The sequence below is a fragment of the Doryrhamphus excisus genome, linkage group LG5, assembly GCF_037039965.1.
Source record: "Doryrhamphus excisus strain RoL-2023G ecotype Guam linkage group LG5, RoL_Dexc_Guam_v1.1, whole genome shotgun sequence".
Taxonomy (NCBI): Eukaryota; Metazoa; Chordata; class Actinopteri; order Syngnathiformes; family Syngnathidae; genus Doryrhamphus; species Doryrhamphus excisus.
This window is the reverse complement of record NC_136361.1, coordinates 11513151-11533760: the sequence shown is the minus strand read 5'-3', so window position 1 is coordinate 11533760 and position 20610 is coordinate 11513151. Positions and strand designations below refer to the sequence as shown.

General features: G+C 42.8%; 2 protein-coding genes across 2 annotated transcripts; one reads left to right on the top strand and one right to left on the bottom strand.

Moving 5' to 3' along the window:
* Positions 1-991: 991 nt before the first annotated feature.
* LOC131105678 (retinoic acid receptor beta-like) lies at positions 992-15802 on the top strand. The gene is made up of 8 exons (XM_058054062.2): positions 992-1396; positions 2609-2766; positions 4907-5048; positions 10612-10778; positions 10863-11039; positions 13376-13580; positions 13657-13815; positions 13892-15802. Exons 1-8 carry the CDS (start codon positions 1258-1260, stop codon positions 14080-14082), a joined length of 1338 nt encoding a protein of 445 aa, XP_057910045.2. The 5' UTR covers positions 992-1257; the 3' UTR covers positions 14083-15802.
* LOC144898515 (serine/threonine-protein kinase Nek10-like) lies at positions 15074-20590 on the bottom strand. The gene is made up of 9 exons (XM_078790702.1): positions 20479-20590; positions 20348-20410; positions 19588-19677; positions 19033-19133; positions 18841-18951; positions 17452-17530; positions 17344-17384; positions 17213-17268; positions 15074-16498 (listed from the first exon to the last, which is right to left on the bottom strand). Exons 1-9 carry the CDS (start codon positions 20552-20554, stop codon positions 16459-16461), a joined length of 657 nt encoding a protein of 218 aa, XP_078646828.1. The 5' UTR covers positions 20555-20590; the 3' UTR covers positions 15074-16458.
* Between the last annotated feature and the right edge of the window lie 20 nt (positions 20591-20610).

Sequence of the window (20610 nt, the reverse complement as noted above, 5' to 3'; positions counted from 1 at the left end):
TTCTTGAGGTGAACAAACTATTTTGGGAATGAGCACATTAATTGTTATGTACAGCGTTAATAACTGCCCGAGGCCTTGCATGGCTTTCAAGGGTAATTATTTGGCTATATTTATAGTTTATACTTTGTTTTTTGCTGAAAGGTAATCCTTTGAATTCTATGTTGGATGTTTTGATTCAATGTTGTCAGATGGGTTCATAAAATCGACATTTTCTCTACTTGGATTTTTAGTTTTTTGGCCTGTTTGAAAGAAAATGACACCGTAAGTCATAATTATGAGATGGAAAGCGGAAATTCTGAAATAAAAAGTCATAATTATGAGTTAAAGTCATAATTCAAGGACAGGAAAATGGCAATTATGAAAAAAAAAGTCAAAATTACAAGATAAAAAGTCATAATTTAGAGATATTGTCGAAATTTTAAAAAACAAACCACGCATATGCTGGCTTGGTCACATGGCACTTGTATTTCATAATTTTGACTCATAGTAACGACTTTTATATCCATAATCTTTACCTTCTACCTCACAATAATGACCATATATCATTATTTTGACCATCTAACTCATAATAATGAATTACCATTTGGATATTTTTTTTCTTTCAGTGGAGGTAAGAGCTGATGTGTCTAAACAATCTTGTTTTAGATTGTTGTTAGCGCATTTGTTAGTTTATATGCGCAAACCAGACACTACTTGTCAATTAAACCGCTAAGTGGGCGCGGCTATTATTTGACATTATTTTCATTGGTCGATGGGGCTCAATTAATTGCACGCTTATTGAACCCTACCTAGCAACAATAAACGGAACCAGGAAGTCATATCGTTGTACGACATCACGTTAGCATCTTCTAACCAGCTAGCCTGCTAATATTTTACTACAGTTTTACAAGTTTGATAACAACTGTTGGTCAAAAAGTAGCACCTCAAACAGTAAAAGCGATTGTTGAACTGTAATATATTATACCCGATTTTCGTGTAAAAACACATTTTTTTCTTAAAGACGTGAAAGTTGTGCACTGCCTGGCTGACTGAGGCAAGAGCGCCGATATGACGTCACAAGGCAGGGTCATGTGAAGGTCAGTTCACGCAGAGTTCATCGGCACAAATACAACTCCTGCAATCAAGCAGCCTGCTGTTCCACAAGTGGATCGAACCGGGACAACCTCGTCGTCGTCCACTTGTGATTACAGTCCATGGCACGCTGACGCCACAAGAACCAGCTTCCCACTCCTCGTCGTTAAACGGATCCAATCCATCATGTTCGACTACGTGGACTTCCAAGTGTTCGGTACCGGACAGACGGCTCCTGTGTGCGCGGAAAGCTCAGACTGCATGTACGAGCAGGAGCGGCGGTGTGCAGTCGATTTTCCGGAGCTCTTCCTCGGCCACTGGCAGTGTAAGTTCTCGGTGTTTGGAGTGGAAGAGGCGCCACAGCCTGTGTACTACAGTAACAGTAATAGTGATGTTGTCATTGCGTCATATTGTATTTTGTAGTAGTGTTCAACTGTACTGCATCTTCCTAATATTCTTCTTCTTCCTATATTTATTTAGCTCAAGAAAGAGCTAAAATATAACAAACAGCTGCACTTGCATATTATGAAATGTATCATCAATGCAGAAACCTGCAATTGAATGCAAACGTTGCATTCAAGGTCCACTTGAAACATGACAATTCTAGTTGTGTGACTATGAATAGAAGTACCGGTGTCATTGGGTTCTTGTCTTGTCGTGGCTGACCCGGTCTGTGTTTGGTTTGGTTCAATTTGGGGTCACGGTGGGTTCATGGGCCGGTCACCGGGAATCTGAGGGATGCTGCATTTACACGTTGCAGTCTTTGCAGGACAGGAGACAATGTGATGCTTAAATAAGGCTCCTGTTGTTTTCCAAGTGTCAAAAAAGTGAGGCATTGTTAAAGCAGTATAACATTTTAACATTGTTTCTGCAAGTGTAAAAAGAAGCGAAGCAGTGTTGTTAGAATAAAACGTTATTTTACATATTTAAGTCCCACAATAGTGTAAAAACAAGTGAAGCATGATGAATAAAAATGTTAACTTTGGTTTTAAGCCACATTTTAAACTTGGTGTTGTACAAGTGTAAAAAGAAGTAAAGCAGTGTCAGCTATTCACTTTGCAATGCTTTAGACCTATGTTGACAGTAGCAGTTAGCTTAGCATGTAGCTTATCTTGCCTGTGATCATTATTATTCGTCAGCTGAATTGGTGGCGTGCTGCTGCATTGTCCTCCATGCTTTTTTGGGGGGGGGGGCATTTGATTGGAAGTTCAAGCAGGGGTCACAGGTCCGAGGGGACTCAGATGAGCAATTTTTCTCCTTTTTGTCCCCTTTGAGGGACATCTTTCTTGCCTTTCTGCCGGCACTGCAGCGTGGCTTGAGGTGATGGAGGAGGTGGGAGGGCGAGGCCACGCAGATGGGAGAGGATCACCCCCCCCAGGTTGGGTCAGAAATGTTTAGAGGCTTAGAGGGGGCGTGTACAGGAAGTAGTTGGTAAATTCCCAAACATTTTCCTGGAATTCACAAGCTACACCAGAAGACCAGGTGCAGGTTTAAAGCTGGTTCCCCTGGACCTCATCCCCGCTGTTTGCCATTGCAGGCATGGGAAGCCATAGCTCCGCCTCTAGCCTAGACGATCCCTTCACAGGCTCCGCCCCCTCACCGCCGCCGCCCCCCCGCACCTACAAGCCGTGCTTTGTGTGCCAGGATAAGTCTTCAGGATACCACTATGGCGTCAGCGCCTGCGAAGGCTGCAAGGTATGTTTGTGCAAGAACACTATTACTTTTTAAAAACATTTATTCATCCATTCATGTTCTACCGCTTTTTCCTCACGAGGGTCGCGGGGGATGCTGGAGCCTATCCCAGCTGTCTATGGGCGAGAGGCGGGGTACACCCTGGACTGGTTGCCAGCCAATCACAGGGCACATATAGACAAACAACCATTCACACTCACATTCATACCTATGGACAATTTGGAGTCGCCAATTAACCTAGCATGTTTTTGGAATGTGGGAGGAAACCGGAGTACCCGGAGAAAACCCACGCATGCACAGGGAGAACATGCAAACTCCACACAGAGATGGCCGAAGGTGGAATTGAACCCCGGTCTCCTAGCTGTGAGGTCTGCGCGCTAACCACTAGACCGCCGTGCCGCCCAAAAACATTTATTTTTATATAAATAAAATCAAATATTTATATTAAAAAAACATTCTTACTTTTAATAACATCCAGCATGGCGCATTCACTGTCACAACATAAATATATTTTTTAGAAACTTGTACTGTGACTTAATTGCTTCCTCCATTTCTGGGTCATGGGATTGTTGTTAGCAACTGAGATGTTATGTGGTTGTAGCTTGTTATGCAGTGGAGAGTAAACACTTTATTCCACTTATCCTCCACTCCCGTCTCCTCAATCACATCTCCTCATTTGGTGACCTCAATGTGAATAATATGTTCCGACAAACATCGACAACAGCGCCACTCAATGCTAACGAGGCAGCTAGCAACAGCTGTCTGTCTATGCTGTAGTTTCAACACAGGACATTATAAAGTATGTATATGTAGTGGCCACACTGGACCGCCACTTTCTCTCATATCGTAGACCCGACCGATGTATCACCTATAAATTAATATTGTTGAATATGTAATCACTATGTGAACTTTCTTTGCTGGGCGTAGTTCTTAAAGGGCCAGGCTCGCCCTGCATACCTTCATTCATTCATTTTCTACCGCTTATCCTCACGAGGGTCACGGGGGTGCTGGAGCCTATCCCAGCTGTCTTTGGGCGAGAGGCGGGGTACACCCTGGACTGGTCGCCAGCCAATCACAGGGCAGATATAGACAAACAACCATTCACACTCACATTCATACCTATGGACAATTTGGAGTCGCCAATTAACCGAGCATGTTTTTGGAATGTGGGAGGAAACCGGAGTACCCGGAGAAAACCCACGCATGCACGGGGAGAACATGCAAACTCAGAGATGCCCGAGGGTAGAATCAAAATCGGGTCTCGTAGCTGTATGGCCTGCACACTAACCACTAGACCACCGTGCAGCCGGCCTGTATACTGTAATAAAAAAAAATCAGTGAAACAGTGCATCCACAAATGGTGAACCGCTAAATAGAGCGAGGGAACTCTCAAAACTGGATAACTGGCCCATATATTGAACATTGGCTTGTTTCAACCCCCAATATCGGCAAACGGCCCCTAAAATCCCATATTGGTCAGCCTTCAGTAGAAATGGTATGATGGAAAATTGGAGTGCCTTTGAAAGCAGTAACTGTCAAATATTCCCATCATCTTTGTCACAATTTGCAACTGAATTTCATCACATGGGCAGGGATTTTTTTTTGTATCCATGCCGGAGAGCAAGAACAAGGAAGCTGAAGTCAAATTTCACTTTTCTTTTGGCCCTACTCATCACAATTCTGACTTTCAACCATCTTCAACGACGAGGCCTCTATTGATTTTTATGGTCTAAGCCCACTCTCTACCAGTTTCCACTTTCAGCAGGTGTTGGTTTATATTACAACATGAACCCTGTTGATCTTTCATGGTAGTGCTTCAGACGTTCAGCAATTGTTGTTTTTTTTTGTTTGAGATCATGTCATGTTTTTGAAGAACATCTGACCAAAGTTGCAGAGGACAAAGATGAAATGGTTCACATTTCTGCTGGCCACGGGTCTTCAAACTTTCAGAGAAATACTGTAGTGGCCTTAATGTTCAAACCCAAAATGCTTGAAGCAGCTCTGAAGAAATGCCCATGATAGCTGTAGCAACATGCTAGCTCCATCACACAAATGCACCAAGGTCAGCTGAATAATTGATGGCATCACCTGTCATGTGATCGCCTTTGTCTTTTGATGGATGTCCTTCTCTGCATCTTTGCAGGGCTTCTTCCGCCGCAGCGTGCAGAAAAAGATGGTGTACACGTGCCACCGGGACAGGAAGTGCATCATTAACAAGGTGACCAGGAACCGCTGTCAGTATTGTCGTCTGCAGAAGTGCTTTGCTGTGGGAATGTCTCAAGAGTGTAAGTGTCCTCCATCTGCCACACACACAAAAACACAATGAAGGATGCATGTACCTGCAACATTCTTCATCTTTTCTTTGCTTTAATACATGATGAAATAATGATGGAATGTTCCAGAGTCAAACTGTGGCCGTCACGTGAGCTGGGAGTGTAGAACTAATGTTTTTAGCCACATTTTATCATTCTTTACTGTCTTAGTCGAAGAATAAGTTAACCACTGTCGATAATAATGGACCAATAATCTGTTCCAGAGTCAAACTGTGGCTGCCACATGAGCTGGGAGTGTAGAACTAATGTTTTTAGCCACATTTTATCATTCTTTACTGTCTTAGTCGAAGAATAAGTTAACCACTGTCGATAAAAATGGACAAATAATCTGCTCCAGAGTCAAACTGTGGCCGTCACGTGAGCTGGGAGTGTAGAACTAATGTTTTTAGCCACATTTTATTATTCTTTACTGTCTTAGTCAAAGAATAAGTTAACCACTGTTGATAATAATGGACAAATAATCTGTTCCAGAGTCAAACTGTGGCCGTCACGTGAGCTGGGAGTGTATAACTAATGTTTTTAGTCACATTTTATCATTTTTATCATTCTTTACTGTCTTAGTCGAAGAATAAGTTAACCACTGTCGATAAAAATTGACAAATAATCTGTTCCAGAGTCAAACTGTGGCCGTCACGTGAGCTGGGAGTGTATATCTAATGTTTTTAGCCACATTTTATTATTCTTTGCTGTCTTAGTCGAAGAATAAGTTAACCACTGTTGATAATAATGGACAAATAATCTGTTCCAGGGTCAAACTGTGACCGTCTTAATACATTTTGACAAAGTCACATTTGAACATTCTTAAGGGTCGTATAGTGTAAAAAGAAGTGAAGCAATCCCAGCCATTTTTTAAAAGACGTCCCTCTTGGTACCAGACACTTTTGATGATATTGAGGTACACAGAATATTGTGTTCAAGGGAAAGCAAGGTTGTGTTCTTTAGTAATCAGCAGTAGATGTTTCAGCATAGCATTGTTTTCCGGCTTAAAACTGCACCAAATGTGCTTTATTTTATTGTGCAGTTACATCATCACTTCTTTTTGCCTCTAGCACAAAAAAACCCTAAAAAAACGTATAAATACTACATTACAGTGGCGGCGACTTGCGAGGAGTTAGCCGCCTGGCTTCTGGTCTTGGGACTCCAAATGTGGCTTTCTACCACAGTGACATTTTGTCTTTAAAACCAACAAGCAATCTCGGTTCGTTGGGAGCTCATTTTTGTCCCACGGGGGAAACCACAATCTCAAGTTCATGGGGTGGGTTAGGCCTGTCACCATATCGAATATTGCTGCTCGATAATTGTGCTCCAAAAGTTGCCTGTATGTGTGTATGTTTTTGTAATGTAGCCACTGTCTACTTGGTGTTCGTACTGTTTTGTGTATATTTGCCGACCACATGCCTCAGCAATCGTTGACTGTCAGAACCACGGTGCCGCGAGCATCTCCATCAAGTTGAGAAAACTGTCCATGTCGGTCATCTTTGTTAATGCGCTCACGTCTTCATTCATTTTAAAACCCAAATATTTCCACATTGTTCCTATGGCCTTAAAAACACTTTTGTGTTGTTATTGATGTTAGCGTATGCTGGCTAACTGCAGCTAGGGTAGCAGCTACTTTAGCTAGTAGGTACTGTAGTGGCCCCGCCTCCACAAACAGAAAGAGATGAGCCCACTTTGTCCATTCATTCCTCTCATAGAACTAATGCAAAACAATTGAACAGCAGGATTGTGTCAAATAGTACTAAAAAAAAAAAGACATAAAAAAGACAATGTTGCCAAACATGTATTTACATGTATAAACTACCTTTTTGCCACAGGCTTTTGCAATTGAAGAGCTTGCAACCAAAAGGCGCTAAATCCATTTTGACTGATTTCGAGAAAATCAATGATTTTTAATTACGCACATATCAATCTATTTGGTCATCAAGTCTATATTGCAAATGAAAGAGCTATCAATATAGGTCATAAAAATGCATGCTATAAAATCCTGCACACACCATGTATTTTATATAATTTTTTTAATTAATTTTTTTTTGGATTTAGCACCTTTTGGCTGAAATAAATTTGAAGTTACCTTTAACTTCTTCAATGGCATTGTTGTAAAAGAATGTAAGGTGCTATGCTAATAAAATAAACGTGGATAAACACAGAAGCCATTCTCAACATACAATACAAAATAATTACTATTAATTAAATTAATAAAAATGTTATTAAAAACAGGGCTCATATTTGACTGCACCATGAAGGTGACAGTGACAAAAATCATCTCATTACAAACTCTTTACATTGTATGTTTTTTAGTACAAGTAAAATAATGTTTCTCATGAAAGTTGGAGGTGTCAAGGTAGAGACATGGCGTAAAAAAAACTTCCATGTTACAGAATACTGTAAAAACACAATTTGTGTTCTCCTGAATTGCATAACATACTGTAACTATCATACGTGTACTTAATGTACACAAACAAAACAGGATGCGCACTGATACTGGCTTTCTGTATGTGCAGTGCCAATTCTATTCTTCTCTCTGATTGGTCAGATTATCAATAGATGGGAAACTTGGGCCAATCAGAATAAAGAATAAAGAAAGGGATTTAGCGCCTTTTGGTTGAAATCTGAAATGGAAATAGCGCCTTTTGGTTGAAAGCATAAATTTCATATCACTTTTTTTCATATTTTTTAAAATGATTTCAAGACCAAAATATGTGATTTGGATACACATGACAGAGGTCTATTAAACTCATGAAAAACATGCAACTTAGTGAAAATTGGATTTAGCGCCTTTTGGTTGAAAGCTCTTCAATTGTTTAACTGGGCCCCCGACCAATGCTAGTGTCATCATAAATGAATACATTTATGTGAGATCTCACTCATGGATGATCAGTATGGAAATCGGCAGCATAAACAAGTGATTGGGGCATCCCTAATTGTAACATTGCTAAGTGTTTTACAAAGTGTATTAATAGTGTGACTTGTCCTATTTGACGTAACTTCCTGTCTATATAGGTTTTCTGGTGTATTATTTGCATTGATTGAAACATAAACAGGTCTGGGCTCTGAGGTTTGGTCATGTTGGGTTGATGTTGTGTTCATGATCCAGTCAGCAGGAAGTCAGGCGACTTGAGAGTTATGAATTTTTCATGCATCTATCAGCAACTGTCCTTCACTGAGACGTTCCTATTTTAGAATAGCTAAGAAGCAGCTTTCATTCATGTTTGGTCTCACAGGACGTCACGACCTCGTCAACGTGAACTTGCCGACGTCTCAGTGGGAGGTTCTCTCCACGCACAAAAGTGTGTTAGGCGGCGCTGACCCACATTTATTTGCCTAGCGTTACGTGGAGAGGCAGCGATAGGATGACGGCGGCCACATGTTGTCTGCCAAGCCGGGCCGCGGAGCGTTACATAAGAGCGTCACATGGAGCTGACACAGGAATGCTATGTAAGCAGGCGGCGTGTAACATGATCTCACATGGAGTGTTTACACACAGAAAGTAGGGCAGCATGGGGTGTTGTGTAATAGCACAACTTACACGTGCGACGCAGAGTCAGTGGGACGCTGCAGGGAGTGTGTGTGCGGAGGTTACAAAAGGCTAACCCGGTTAGCTCGGTCCACATGATGCCCTCTTTGTCTGATGGCACAAATTCACTCCATGGAACACGAGCTCCTACACCCTCTACCTCAAATGTTCCATTCACTGCTAACGTACACACACACACGTACAGCTATCCCTTGCTACATCGTGCTTCCACTTCCACATCGAGCCTCACTCTACAACCAAAATATATTCATTCAACTGAAAAATACAAATCAAAATGAGCACAAAAATAACAAGTTATGCTCATTTTTCAGACCTTTGTATTGAGTTGTGGACTCCTATAGAGCCGCTACACACAATAACCTGCACAAAAAGTTTAATAGTTAATTCATTCATTCATTTTCTACCGCTTATCTTCACAAGGGTCGCGGGGGTGCTGGAGCCTATCCCAGCTGTCTTCGGGCGAGAGGCGGGGTACACCCTGGACTGGTCGCCAGCCAATCACAGGGCACATATAGACAAACAACCATTCACACTCACATTCATACCGAGGGACAATTCATTCATTCATTCATTTTCTACCACTTTTCCTCACGAGGGTCGCGGGGGGTGCTGGAGCCTATCCCAGGTGTCTTCGGGCGAGAGGCGGGGCACACCCTGGACTGGTCGACAGCCAATCACAGGGCACATATAGACAAACAACCATTCACACTCACATTCATACCTATGGACAATTTGGAGTCACCAATTAACCTAGCATGTTTTTGGAATGTGGGAGGAAACCGGAGTACCCGGAGAAAACCCACGCATGCACGGGGAGAACATGCAAACTCCACACAGAGATGGCCGAGGGTGGAATTGAACCCTGGTCTCCTAGCTGTGAGGTCTGCACGCTAACCACTAGTCCGCCGTGCCGCTTAGTTTCATAGTTTAAAAGTTTAATATTTTTATAATTGCATTTTTCTAATAATATTTCCAGAATCTGCACCTATTCCGCTGTATTTCTTTGGATTTCATGGTTCCAGCGATGGTTCCAGTCTTTTTTAATGTATTCTGCCCACGACCCACCTGCAGGCACGCCACTCTGCTGTGGTTGGTCACACTCTCGATTGCATGGAAAGATGAAAAGACAGTTATGTCAGGTTTGTGTCTGTAACTTTATAGTTGATAAACGGTATAGGAGTTGATAATAAACAGCAATTTATCTTTTTAAAACCGTGAGATGAATACCTTGATACCAGACAGTGAAGGTGAAGTTTCCTAGATTCCCCTTGGTCAAGCCAGCATTGGGAACTGCAGCGTTGTCCTGTTGAAAAACCCAGCTGTTACCACACAGACCAGGGCCCTCGGTCATGAGGGATGCCCTCTGGAACATCTGCATGTAACCATCCACCGTTTGACGCCCCTGCACCACCTGAAGCTGAATGAAAATGAAAATGAACAAAATGCATATTATACCAATTTTTTAACTGGTCCTAAGATTTTGATCAGGTCTGTGTATTATTCATTCATTCATTCATTTTCTACCGCTTTTCCTCACGAGGGTCACGGGGGTGCTGGAGACTATCCCAGCTGTCTTTGGGGCGAGAGGCGGGGTACACCCTGGACTGGTGGCCAGCCAATCACAGGGCACATATAGACAAACAACCATTCACACTCACATTCATACCTACGGACAATTTGGAGTCACCAATTAACCTAGCATGTTTTTGGAATGTGGGAGGAAACCGGAGTACCCGGAGAAAACCCACGCATGCACGGGGAGAACATGCAAACTCCACACAGAGATGGCCGAGGGTGGAATTGAACCCTGGTCTCCTTGCTGTGAGGTCTGCGCGCTAGTCTGTGTATTATAATAATACAAATTTGAATAATAACTAATGCAAATGAAATATTGAGTTTTCTGCTGAATAAATACAGTCAAGTGGCTTTGAGTAGACATTGAGTAGAAAGTAGACATCTGACGTATTCTTCATCTCCCAGCGGTAAGGAATGACAGAAACAGACGCAAGGAGAAGAAGGAGGAGCCAAAGATGTCCATTGCAGAAACATACGAGATGACGGCCGAGCTGGATATCATCGTGGAGAAGATCTGCAGGGCCCACAGAGACACCTTCCCCTCCCTTTGCCAGCTGGGGAAATACACCACAGTGAGTGCGAGGAGGAGGAGGAAGAGGAGCAGGTTTGGAATCTTCAAGAGGAAACCTTCATCTACTTGTGTTTCCCTCCTGCAGAACTCCAGCTCGGACCACAGAGTCCAGCTGGACCTGGGCTTGTGGGACAAGTTCAGCGAGCTGGCCACCAAGTGCATCATCAAGGTGGTGGAGTTTGCCAAGCGAGTGCCGGGCTTCACGAGCCTCACCATGGCCGATCAGATCACTCTACTCCGGGCCGCCTGTCTGGACATGCTGGTGAACAACGTGGATCTCCCCACTAGGGGGTTTAGCTTTTCATCACAGGCTACGTTTACATGCAGTCAAATAAGCCTATCATAACCAGACCGGTTGGCCACGGCCATGTAAACACCAACCCCTTTGGAAAAACCCAAATATGCTCATTCATTCATTTTCTACCGCTTTTTCCTCACGAGGGTTGCGGGGGTGCTGGAGCCTATCCCAGCTGTCTTCAGGTGAGAGGCAGGGAACACCCTGGACTGGTGGCCAGCCAATCACAGGGCACATATAGACAAACAACCATTCACACTCACATTCATACCTATGGACAATTTGGAGTCACCAATTAACCTAGCATGTTTTTGGAATGTGGGAGGAAACCGGAGTACCCGGAGAAAACCCACGCATGCACGGGGAGAACATGCAAACTCCACACAGAGATGGCCGAGGGTGGAATTGAACCATGGTCTCCTCGCTGTGAGGTCTGCGCGCTAACCACTAGACCGCCATGCCGCCCCAAATATGCTCATATTCCTGTTTTTTTTTAAAACAATATTATCACTGGGTTACTCCTTTTCTAACCTGGTTATTGGGTCATGTATACGCCTATGGGCATCCAAATGAATGTTGATTTGTTTTCTGCACATTTTCCATTTGAAAGGAATCTTGTGTCTTTGACAGGAAGTATTGAATTTGAAAACATGGCGGCACGCAAAAGTGCACATTTTTGGAGCGAGGAGGAAACCACCCATAGACCAAGAAAGGAAAGTACTGCCCGTCCCGGGTTGTTCATTATACACCTTGCTGGTGTTGTTTTTGTATAGAGGAATAAGAAGTGGGGCGGCACGGTGGTCGAGTGGTTAGCGCGCAGACCTCACAGCTAGGAGACCAGGGTTCAATTCCACTCTCGGCCATCTCTGTGTGGAGTTTGCATGTTCTCCCTGTGCATGCGTGGGTTTGCTCCGGGTACTCCGGTTTCCTCCCACATTCCAAAAACATGCTAGGTTAATTGGTGACTCCAAATTGTCCATAGGTATGAATGTGAGTGTGAATGGTTGTTTGTCTATATGTACCCTGTGATTGGCTGGTGACCAGTCCAGGGTGTACCCCGCTTCTCGCCCAAAGACAGCTGGGATAGGCTCCAGCACCCCGTGACCCTTGTGAGGAAAAAGCGGTAGAAAATGAATGAATGAATGAATGAATAAGAAGTGGAAATGACACTGATTGTGTCATGACGTTGTTCGTGCATGGCTGTTTTATCAGGATATTCCGATTGTTTACAGTTCCCACATATATACGAATAACCCTGTTTGCTCAGGTTATTCCCAATGTTTGAGAAACCAGAATATTGACTGCATATAAACGTAGTGTCTGTCTTTAGGCAGCAGGATCACACAGAACAACTTGGAGTCATGTTAATGATAACCAACACATTTCATAAAAGAACAAAAATACAAAGACTCAAAATTATCCACAAGTCAAACCCACAGCACATTAGCATTCCTGCAATCGCTCTTCTCACGAAAAGGCAGCCGCAAGCTTGCATGACATGTCAGAATTCAAATAATCCACAAAGCCACAGAAATTGCAAAGAACGGAAGACTAGAATATGTCATTATGTTCACGCAATTGTTCCTCTTGTGAAAATGAATGACTGCAGTGACCTTGCATGAACGAAATCGTAAAGTAAATATTCCACTAAGTCATAGAAATTGCAGTAAAACATCAGAATACAATGTGTCATTTATTTAAAGCAATCTTGCAAGTAATTGATGACAGTACTAACCTTATTCAAAAGAAATAGTCCGTGTGATTCAAAGACCAAAATATTCCACCAAGTCACAGAAATTGCAGGTCATTAATTTCATTAATGCAATCGCTCATCTTGTGAAAATGAATGACAGTGGCAACCTTTCACAAAATACAAAGTCAAACTGACCCCAACACTGGAAATTATTCACAAATAATCCAGAAAGTCACAGAAATGGCAATAAGACAGTAGAATGGAAAAAGTGTCATGTCATGGCGTTAGTGCGATCACCCCTCTTCAAAGTAATTAATAACTAAGGCAACCTCGCACTGAAGAAATCACGGCGGCTTCAAGCAAGACTGGAAAAATTCCACAAAGTCACAGAAATTGCCAACAAACAGAAAAATAGAGCGTGGCGTTTAATTGATGCAATCACACTTCTGGTAGGTGACGAACAACAGCGGCAGCAGCGTAAAATAAATCATCAGAATAATCGCATGACTGGAAATATTCCACAAAGTCATTGAAATTGTCGTAATTGAACCCTGTGCTGCCGTAAATGTAGGTTTCCATTTCTATTTTGATTCTTTGTTCGCTGATGTAGATTTTGAGGATTTGCACTCGCTACACCCCTGAGAAGGACACCATGACCTTCTCCGACGGCTTGACCCTGACCCGCACGCAGATCCACAACGCAGGGTTCGGGCCTCTGACAGATCAGGTGTTCACGTTCGCCGGCCAGCTGCTGCCGCTGCAGATGGACGACACAGAGAGCGGCCTCCTCAGCGCCATCTGCCTCGTCTCTGGAGGTAACGCCGCTCCTTTGGTCACAGATGAAGAGCAGAAATGAGGCGTTGTTGGGCCGCGGATCTCTCTTGTGGACAGATCGTCAGGACCTGAAGGAGCCATCCAAGGTGGAGGTGCTGCAGGAGCCGCTGCTGGAAGCACTGAAGATCTACTCTCGCAAGCGGCGGCCCAGCATGCCTCTCATGTTTCCTAGGGCCCTCATGAAGATCACCGACCTGCGCAGCATCAGCGCTAAAGGTCCGCGGACCAGCTGCGACTTTTATGAGTTTGTCAAACATTTTCAAGAACATGCTCTGCCGTTTTTCCATCGCAGGGGCGGAGCGAGTGGTGACCTTGAAAATGGAGATCCCGGGCGCCATGCCGCCTCTGATAGAGGAGATGCTGGAAGACCTGCAGAACCTGGACAAAGACCAGAACGAACTCTCGGAGAGTCGAGGAGCACGGTCGTACACGTCGCCTCCTCACTGCTCCTACACCTCCACTTCTTCTCCTGTAAAGATCTAACTACTCTATTTCTAGGAGCTCTGTCCACCTTCGGATGCGTCCAACTGTATTTATATTGCTGAGATATCTCATGGATTTCTTTTACCTCATCAAATAACCACAAGACCCGAGCAGGAGTACAGCGGTGTCCTTCAAAGGGGTGTCCAAACTTTTTCCAGAGAGCCACAAAGATAAGGTGGGGCCACTTTGATGGATTTTGTACATTAAAATTCTCTTAATGTCAACATATACAGTATTCTCAACTATGAAAGCAAATAAGTGTAATATCTCAGTGATTCCCATTCATATATTGGTGGTGGCCCGCCACAAATACATTTCCCGCCACCTGTACCGCCATGCTCATAAACACACAAGGCACCTGGCCTGCCAGAGAATAAGAAGATGGAGTAGGAGGCGTCAGTCTCGAATCTGGTCACGGGTCTTATGACTCTCCCTTATGCTCCCCCATCTGAAAGCACGCCAAGCTGCTTCATTTTGTTTGCTACATTAAAAACAATAACAAAGAGAAGCGACTGAAGAAAGTTGCTTTGTATTTCTTAACATATGTTTTGCTTTCTATGTTTTTTTATGCAAATTTTACCATTACTTTATTACCTCATCCCACACATTTATCCCTCACTTGCAATGTATGGCTCTTCTTAATGAGCAGTTGCTGGGGTCCGCTCTCTCATTGGCTCAATTTTCAAATGTTATGTTTATAATGGTTCCTCCCACATTCCAAAAACATGCTAGGTTAATTAGCGACTCCAAATTGTCCATAGGTATGAATGTGAGTGTGAATGGTTGTTTGTCTATATGTGCCCTGTGATTGGCTGGCCACCAGTCCAGGGTGTACCCCGCCTCTCGCCCGAAGACAGCTGGGATAGGCTCCAGCAACCCTCGACCCTCGTGAGGAAAAAGCGGTAGAAAATGAATGAATGAATGTTTATAATGTTAAAAAAAAGTTTACATATATTTTTATTTATTGATTTTTTTTTACAATAAAGCTGAAAATGTCCCATTCGCCCCACTTTGGACACCCCTGGTCTACATGAACGTACCCCACAGTACCGCTAAGGATCCAATAGCGTACTTATGACGTCACACCACTCAAGTTGCTGATCCCGCCTACACACCCACACACACACTAGGACTGCACCGGACGGGAATAGCACCAGCACCTGGTGTGAGGACGGCCCTCCACGTCCAATAATGTAACGCTCGTCATAGGATAAACATAAGTAATGTGTAAGCGAGGTTCCTAACTCCCTGCCACGTGACCTCAAAGCACGCGTTTGAACACGTGCGTGAAGACGTCACGTGCGCTCGCACTTTTAGGCTAACAAGCACTGCATGTATCATGAAATCTTTGCACTTTGTAACATTTAGCCCTCATTGAACATGTGCTACACTTGAAGTAGTCGTTCTTAATCATCTTCTTACCGGAAATAATGTTGACCACACGCCGCTAGCTGACTCTTCAATGCCTTAACGAGTGTTTACAAGCTGGTAAGTTTACATGAAACTCTAGATTGTTTTGTCTCAAGGTTCGTTGGCTCATGCTACATTGCAGAGTGTCGCAGTACTGTCGCCATGACAACCTCTAACAACAATTCAAGCCTCTTCTGTGTATGTTAATGTGTGATATGTACTTTTTCATTAAAATATTAAACACTGCTGCTGACCCGTGCCTGGCTACATTCATACTTGTGCTTAAACGGAAGCATGGGTTTACACTGCCCTCGGCTGGTGGGATTACGGTACTGCACGATAAATTGCAGTGGCGTGGATGATTACTGCCCTCTGTTGGTGAGATACGGCGCTGCTGTATACATTCAGGCTTCAGTGCCAAAACTACGCATGTTGTTGCATACTTTAATATCCACTGGACAGACATGTTAGAAGCAGAAATCACAAACAATGTATTATAACATCTGATAAAAGTCCATCACAAGCATTCAATATTGTTACTAAAATTTAAGATTTTGCTCAAATCATCACAACAGCATTATCTTTGTACAAAGCAGTATTTATATTAGAACTAATTTAGCAGCGTGGGCCTCAGAGTGGCGTTCCCGTTTAAATACATATTTATTTATGCTCATTTGACGCCCTCTATGGGTGGGTTGCTGTCAGTGCCTCGTAAATATTCAACTGTCAGGTATGAAAACTGTTCTAAAAATATATATGTATTTTGAATGATAATATTAAAAATTCCCTGTCCACCAGTCATGAACCATGTACCTGATATGTTGCAGTGTATGTATTTTGTACAGCACCATCACGGTTAAGCATGTACTGGTTGGGGAAAAAAAGAGCCTACCTTATTAACATGCACACCCAGACATGATATGTATCTATATAAACATCTGGAAGCTGTCACTTTGTCTTTGTGCCTTACGAGGATGAACATGGCCGACTTCTTTTGTCTGCCTCCCTAAAATCACAAAACACAGAAAAATTATTCTGAAAATTTGGTCCAAAAATTGTCAGCCCTGTGCTGTATTGTTCCGCAAAATAGAGTGCCCAAAACAAAATTGAGTGTGACTGCTAAATAGCCCGCCATGGGGCCAAAGGAAGTTGCGAGTGGCTGCAATTTGATAAAGGTGAGAAACAGGATGAATTCTATCTGGCGAGGCTGGATACAGGTCGGCATCAACAATTAGTTCCATGCATTTCTCATTTATAATGATTTCACATTGTTGCCTGCATGTAAAACTGGAATTGTTCTTCATAAAATGTATTTTTTGGGTCATAATTGTCTGTGTCTGGGACAGATAAATTGGATTTCCATGATTTGAGTGTACCTAATGTTGGCATGTAGGAGAATGCCCTCAATCCAGGAGGTGAGTATGCCGGCGTGTGTGTTTGTTGCAGTTTGTGAAGTCATTTCCTCTATAAACTTGTTTTGCTCGACTTTCCAGCCCTCGCTTTAGACGTTTACTCGAGTCAAAGTGCCAGTCAGTCTGTGGTTGGGCGCCTTACACAGTCCTGTTGTGTAACGGGTGCCACACAGCCAGTATGGCGGTGCCACAGTACCTTTCTCACACTCACTCTCTGACGCCTCAAGAGCCGCACTGGACGACAAGATGACGGCTCAGGTTTTTAGCTCATCAACCAGGAAGTATCGTGTCACCATGGTAACGCTCACCTGCTGTGTGTGGCTTCGTAGTAGCCGCTCTCCTCCAGCAGCTCCTCCACAATCCCCTGATAAGAAACAGGACACGAGTCACTCACACACACACAGACACACACACTGATTAGTAATGATTAGAAATGGACCTGCATCTGCTGGTACGTGACTCCTTCTCTCAGACTGTCAGCTGTGGGAGGCAGCAGCAGCTTGGGTTACTTGGTGGGATTCTCCTCACCCCCCCTCCGTGTTCTTACCTGAGTCTTCATTGAAATGGAGGTCTCCGGCGAAGGGATGGAAGCCTGAATCCATCTGCTCTGATGACGCCTGCACCAGCTGCATGGAAACACAGCACAGACCTTTGGCCCTTCCACTCCTGTATAGACTAGAGCGTCTCAAAAAGTCTCAACCAGGGAGCCACAATTTCCACTGGTCATTAAGCTGCAACACTATTTTACTGAAGTCATTTTAAATTTCTACTTATTTTTATTTCATTCATTTTTTGTACCTTCATTTAAGTATTTAAGTATTATTTACACATTTATTTTAGTCACATTTTATTTGCATTTGTTATCACTTTTAAGTCATTTTTATTTTTGTTTATAATTTATGCTGTTATTTAAGTGATTTTAATTATTTTTTATAATTTAATCAAAGTATTTTTCTACTTATATTTATTTTATTCACACTTTATTGAAGTAATTTAATGTATTTGTCATTTTTACTTTATTATTGACACTTTTGAGGTCATTTTTGTTTTCATTTTATTATTTACACTTTTTCATTTAGTTATTTGAATGTATTTGTCTTTTTTTTTACAATTTTATCAAAGTAATTTAAGTAATTCATAATTTTTATTTAATCATTTTATTATTTACACTGTTATTGAATTATTCATTCACTCATTCATTTTCTACCGCTTTTTCCTCACGAGGGTCGCGGGGGTGCTGGAGCCTATCCCAGCTGTCTTCGAGCGAGAGGCGGGGTACACCCTGGACTGGTGGCCAGCCAATCACAGGGCACATATAGACAAACAACCATTCACACTCACATTCATACCTATGGATAATTTGGAGTCGCCAATTGTTATTGAATTAATCATTTGTATTTTTTTGTTTTATTATTTCAACTTTTATTGGGTTCATTTTAGTTTTTATCATTTACACTTTTATTTGAGTCATTTTAATTGATTTTTTCTACACTTTAATTTGAGTCATTCTAATGTATTTATATCCTTTTTTTTACACTGTTAATAGTCACTTTTATTTATACTCAATTTTGTTCAATCAGTCTTTTTCATGTAGTTATTTATTACTTAATTTACTAAATTAATTAATTTATTTTCTTTACTTTTGTTTATTGTTTAAAATTGCATCTTTTGAAAGATGAATACACATGATGACATGTCCAAAGTGAATTTATGAATTCATTTTATCACGCAAATGAGGAAGACCGTGACCAAACTGCATGCATCAAAGTCATGCATAAATTGAAATGAAATATCCAAAAGACCATAAAATCAGAGCTTTCATTTAAAGTCACATATGGGTGGTATATTACATATTTCCATGGAATTTTTGACCTGCTTGCCCACCCAGTGTGGCTCTGTAGCGTATATCGTACTGTATATTCTGAAAGGCTCCAACCTTGCTGAGCTCCACTTTTAAGTTCTGCGGGTCGCTCCCAAACTGGAACAAAGACTTCTTGAACCTTTCTACAAGCCGCCTCTTGATGTTGTGGCGAGGAGCGGGTGGAAGCTGAAAGGAGGTCGGCCTGTTAGGTTTCCTGAACCCCCCACCCCTAACCCCCGTGGCCTTGCAAGTCTGCATTTACTGTACTTGGCTGATGTAGACCACTTTGTGCAGCTGCTCCAGAAGCCTGTGGACGGGATCTTCGATCTGGCGAAGGCTCTTCTGGGAGACGTAGATCCCTGCCGACGCTGAACAGGAACACAGCAGCTCAGGTCACATGCTTATAATCCTCATCCGCATAAGATGACTGTCATTTATATTTCAAACATTTATCTAGCGAGGGCCGCATGCAGAAACATTTACAATGCAACTTCGCCACTCGAATGTTAAAGCAACCCATGTAGAGTTTTGTATACAGGATACGCACATTTCACTGTATATAATCCTGGCAGTACTTTGACTGTTGTCTTCTTTAATGTTACTATGTAAATAATAATAATAATAATAATAATGTGCTTTGTCACCTATAACACAACCTGATATGTATGCAAATCCACATTGCATAATTTGGGTCAAAATGGCCCCCAAATCCTTAGATTTTTTAGTATGTAGCCTTCGGTGGAAAAAAGTTTGGGCATCTAGTGGTTCCTAAAAAAAATGCAAACCCCCAACCCATGGTTTGTGGACCCCAATTTGACCTACCTGGTTTTGATTTCATCCTCACTGGAGACAAATCCTCCCTGAGCCTAAGTTGAGGTGGTTGAGGTACAACACAGGCAGCGCACTTTGACCCTACAATGAGTACAAAGATGCATTTAGAACAGGGGTGCCCAAAGTGCAGCCACGGGCCATTTGTTGCCATTTTGTCGCTGGCACATTCTAATAAATACAATTGTTTTTTTTTCCTGAACGTCCCAGTAAGTCAAACTTTTAACTCATTGAATCCAAGCCGGGCTGCACGGTGGAGAGTGGTTAGCGCGCAGACCTCACAGCTAGGAGACCCGAGTTCAATTCCACCCTCTGCCATCTCTGTGTGGAGTTTTGCGTGTTCTGCCCGTGCATGCGTGGGTTTTCTCCGGGTACTCCGGTTTCCTCCCACATTCCAAAAACATGCTAGGTTAATTGGCGACTCCAAATTGTCCATAGGTATGAATGTGAGTGTGAATGGTTGTTTGTCTATATGTGCCCTGTGATTGGCTGTGTGATCCAGTCCAGGCTGTTCCCTGCCTCTCGCCCGAAGACAGCTGGGATAGGCTCCAGCATACCCGTGACCCTTGTGAGGATAAGTGGTAGAAAATGAATGAATGAATGAATCCCAGCCATTTTTCAAAAGCCGTCCCTAGTGGCAGCCATTTTGGATGATTTGGACTGATCAAAGTGGACTTTGCATCCTTTCATTTTGGACACCCCTGATTTCAAAGAATATAAAAAACCTTTTCATTCATCAACTTGGACGACTGACCGTGGGGTTCTCCTCCGGCGTTCCTGGCAATGATCGTCTCCACATCCTCATCAGAGGCTTCATCTGAAAAACATTCAGTCATGGCGTCACCCAGTGTGCGTTAAAGGACGTGTATAGCGACCGAATGACACCTAAACTGAGATGATCTTCAATCTGGTTTGGACTGCAGCTTGCAGGAAAGTAAACAACTGGAAGGTCAGCTGTCATGAAGCTTTCTTTCTGGAAAGCCACACAGTAATGAATTAAAACACTCTTAATAGATT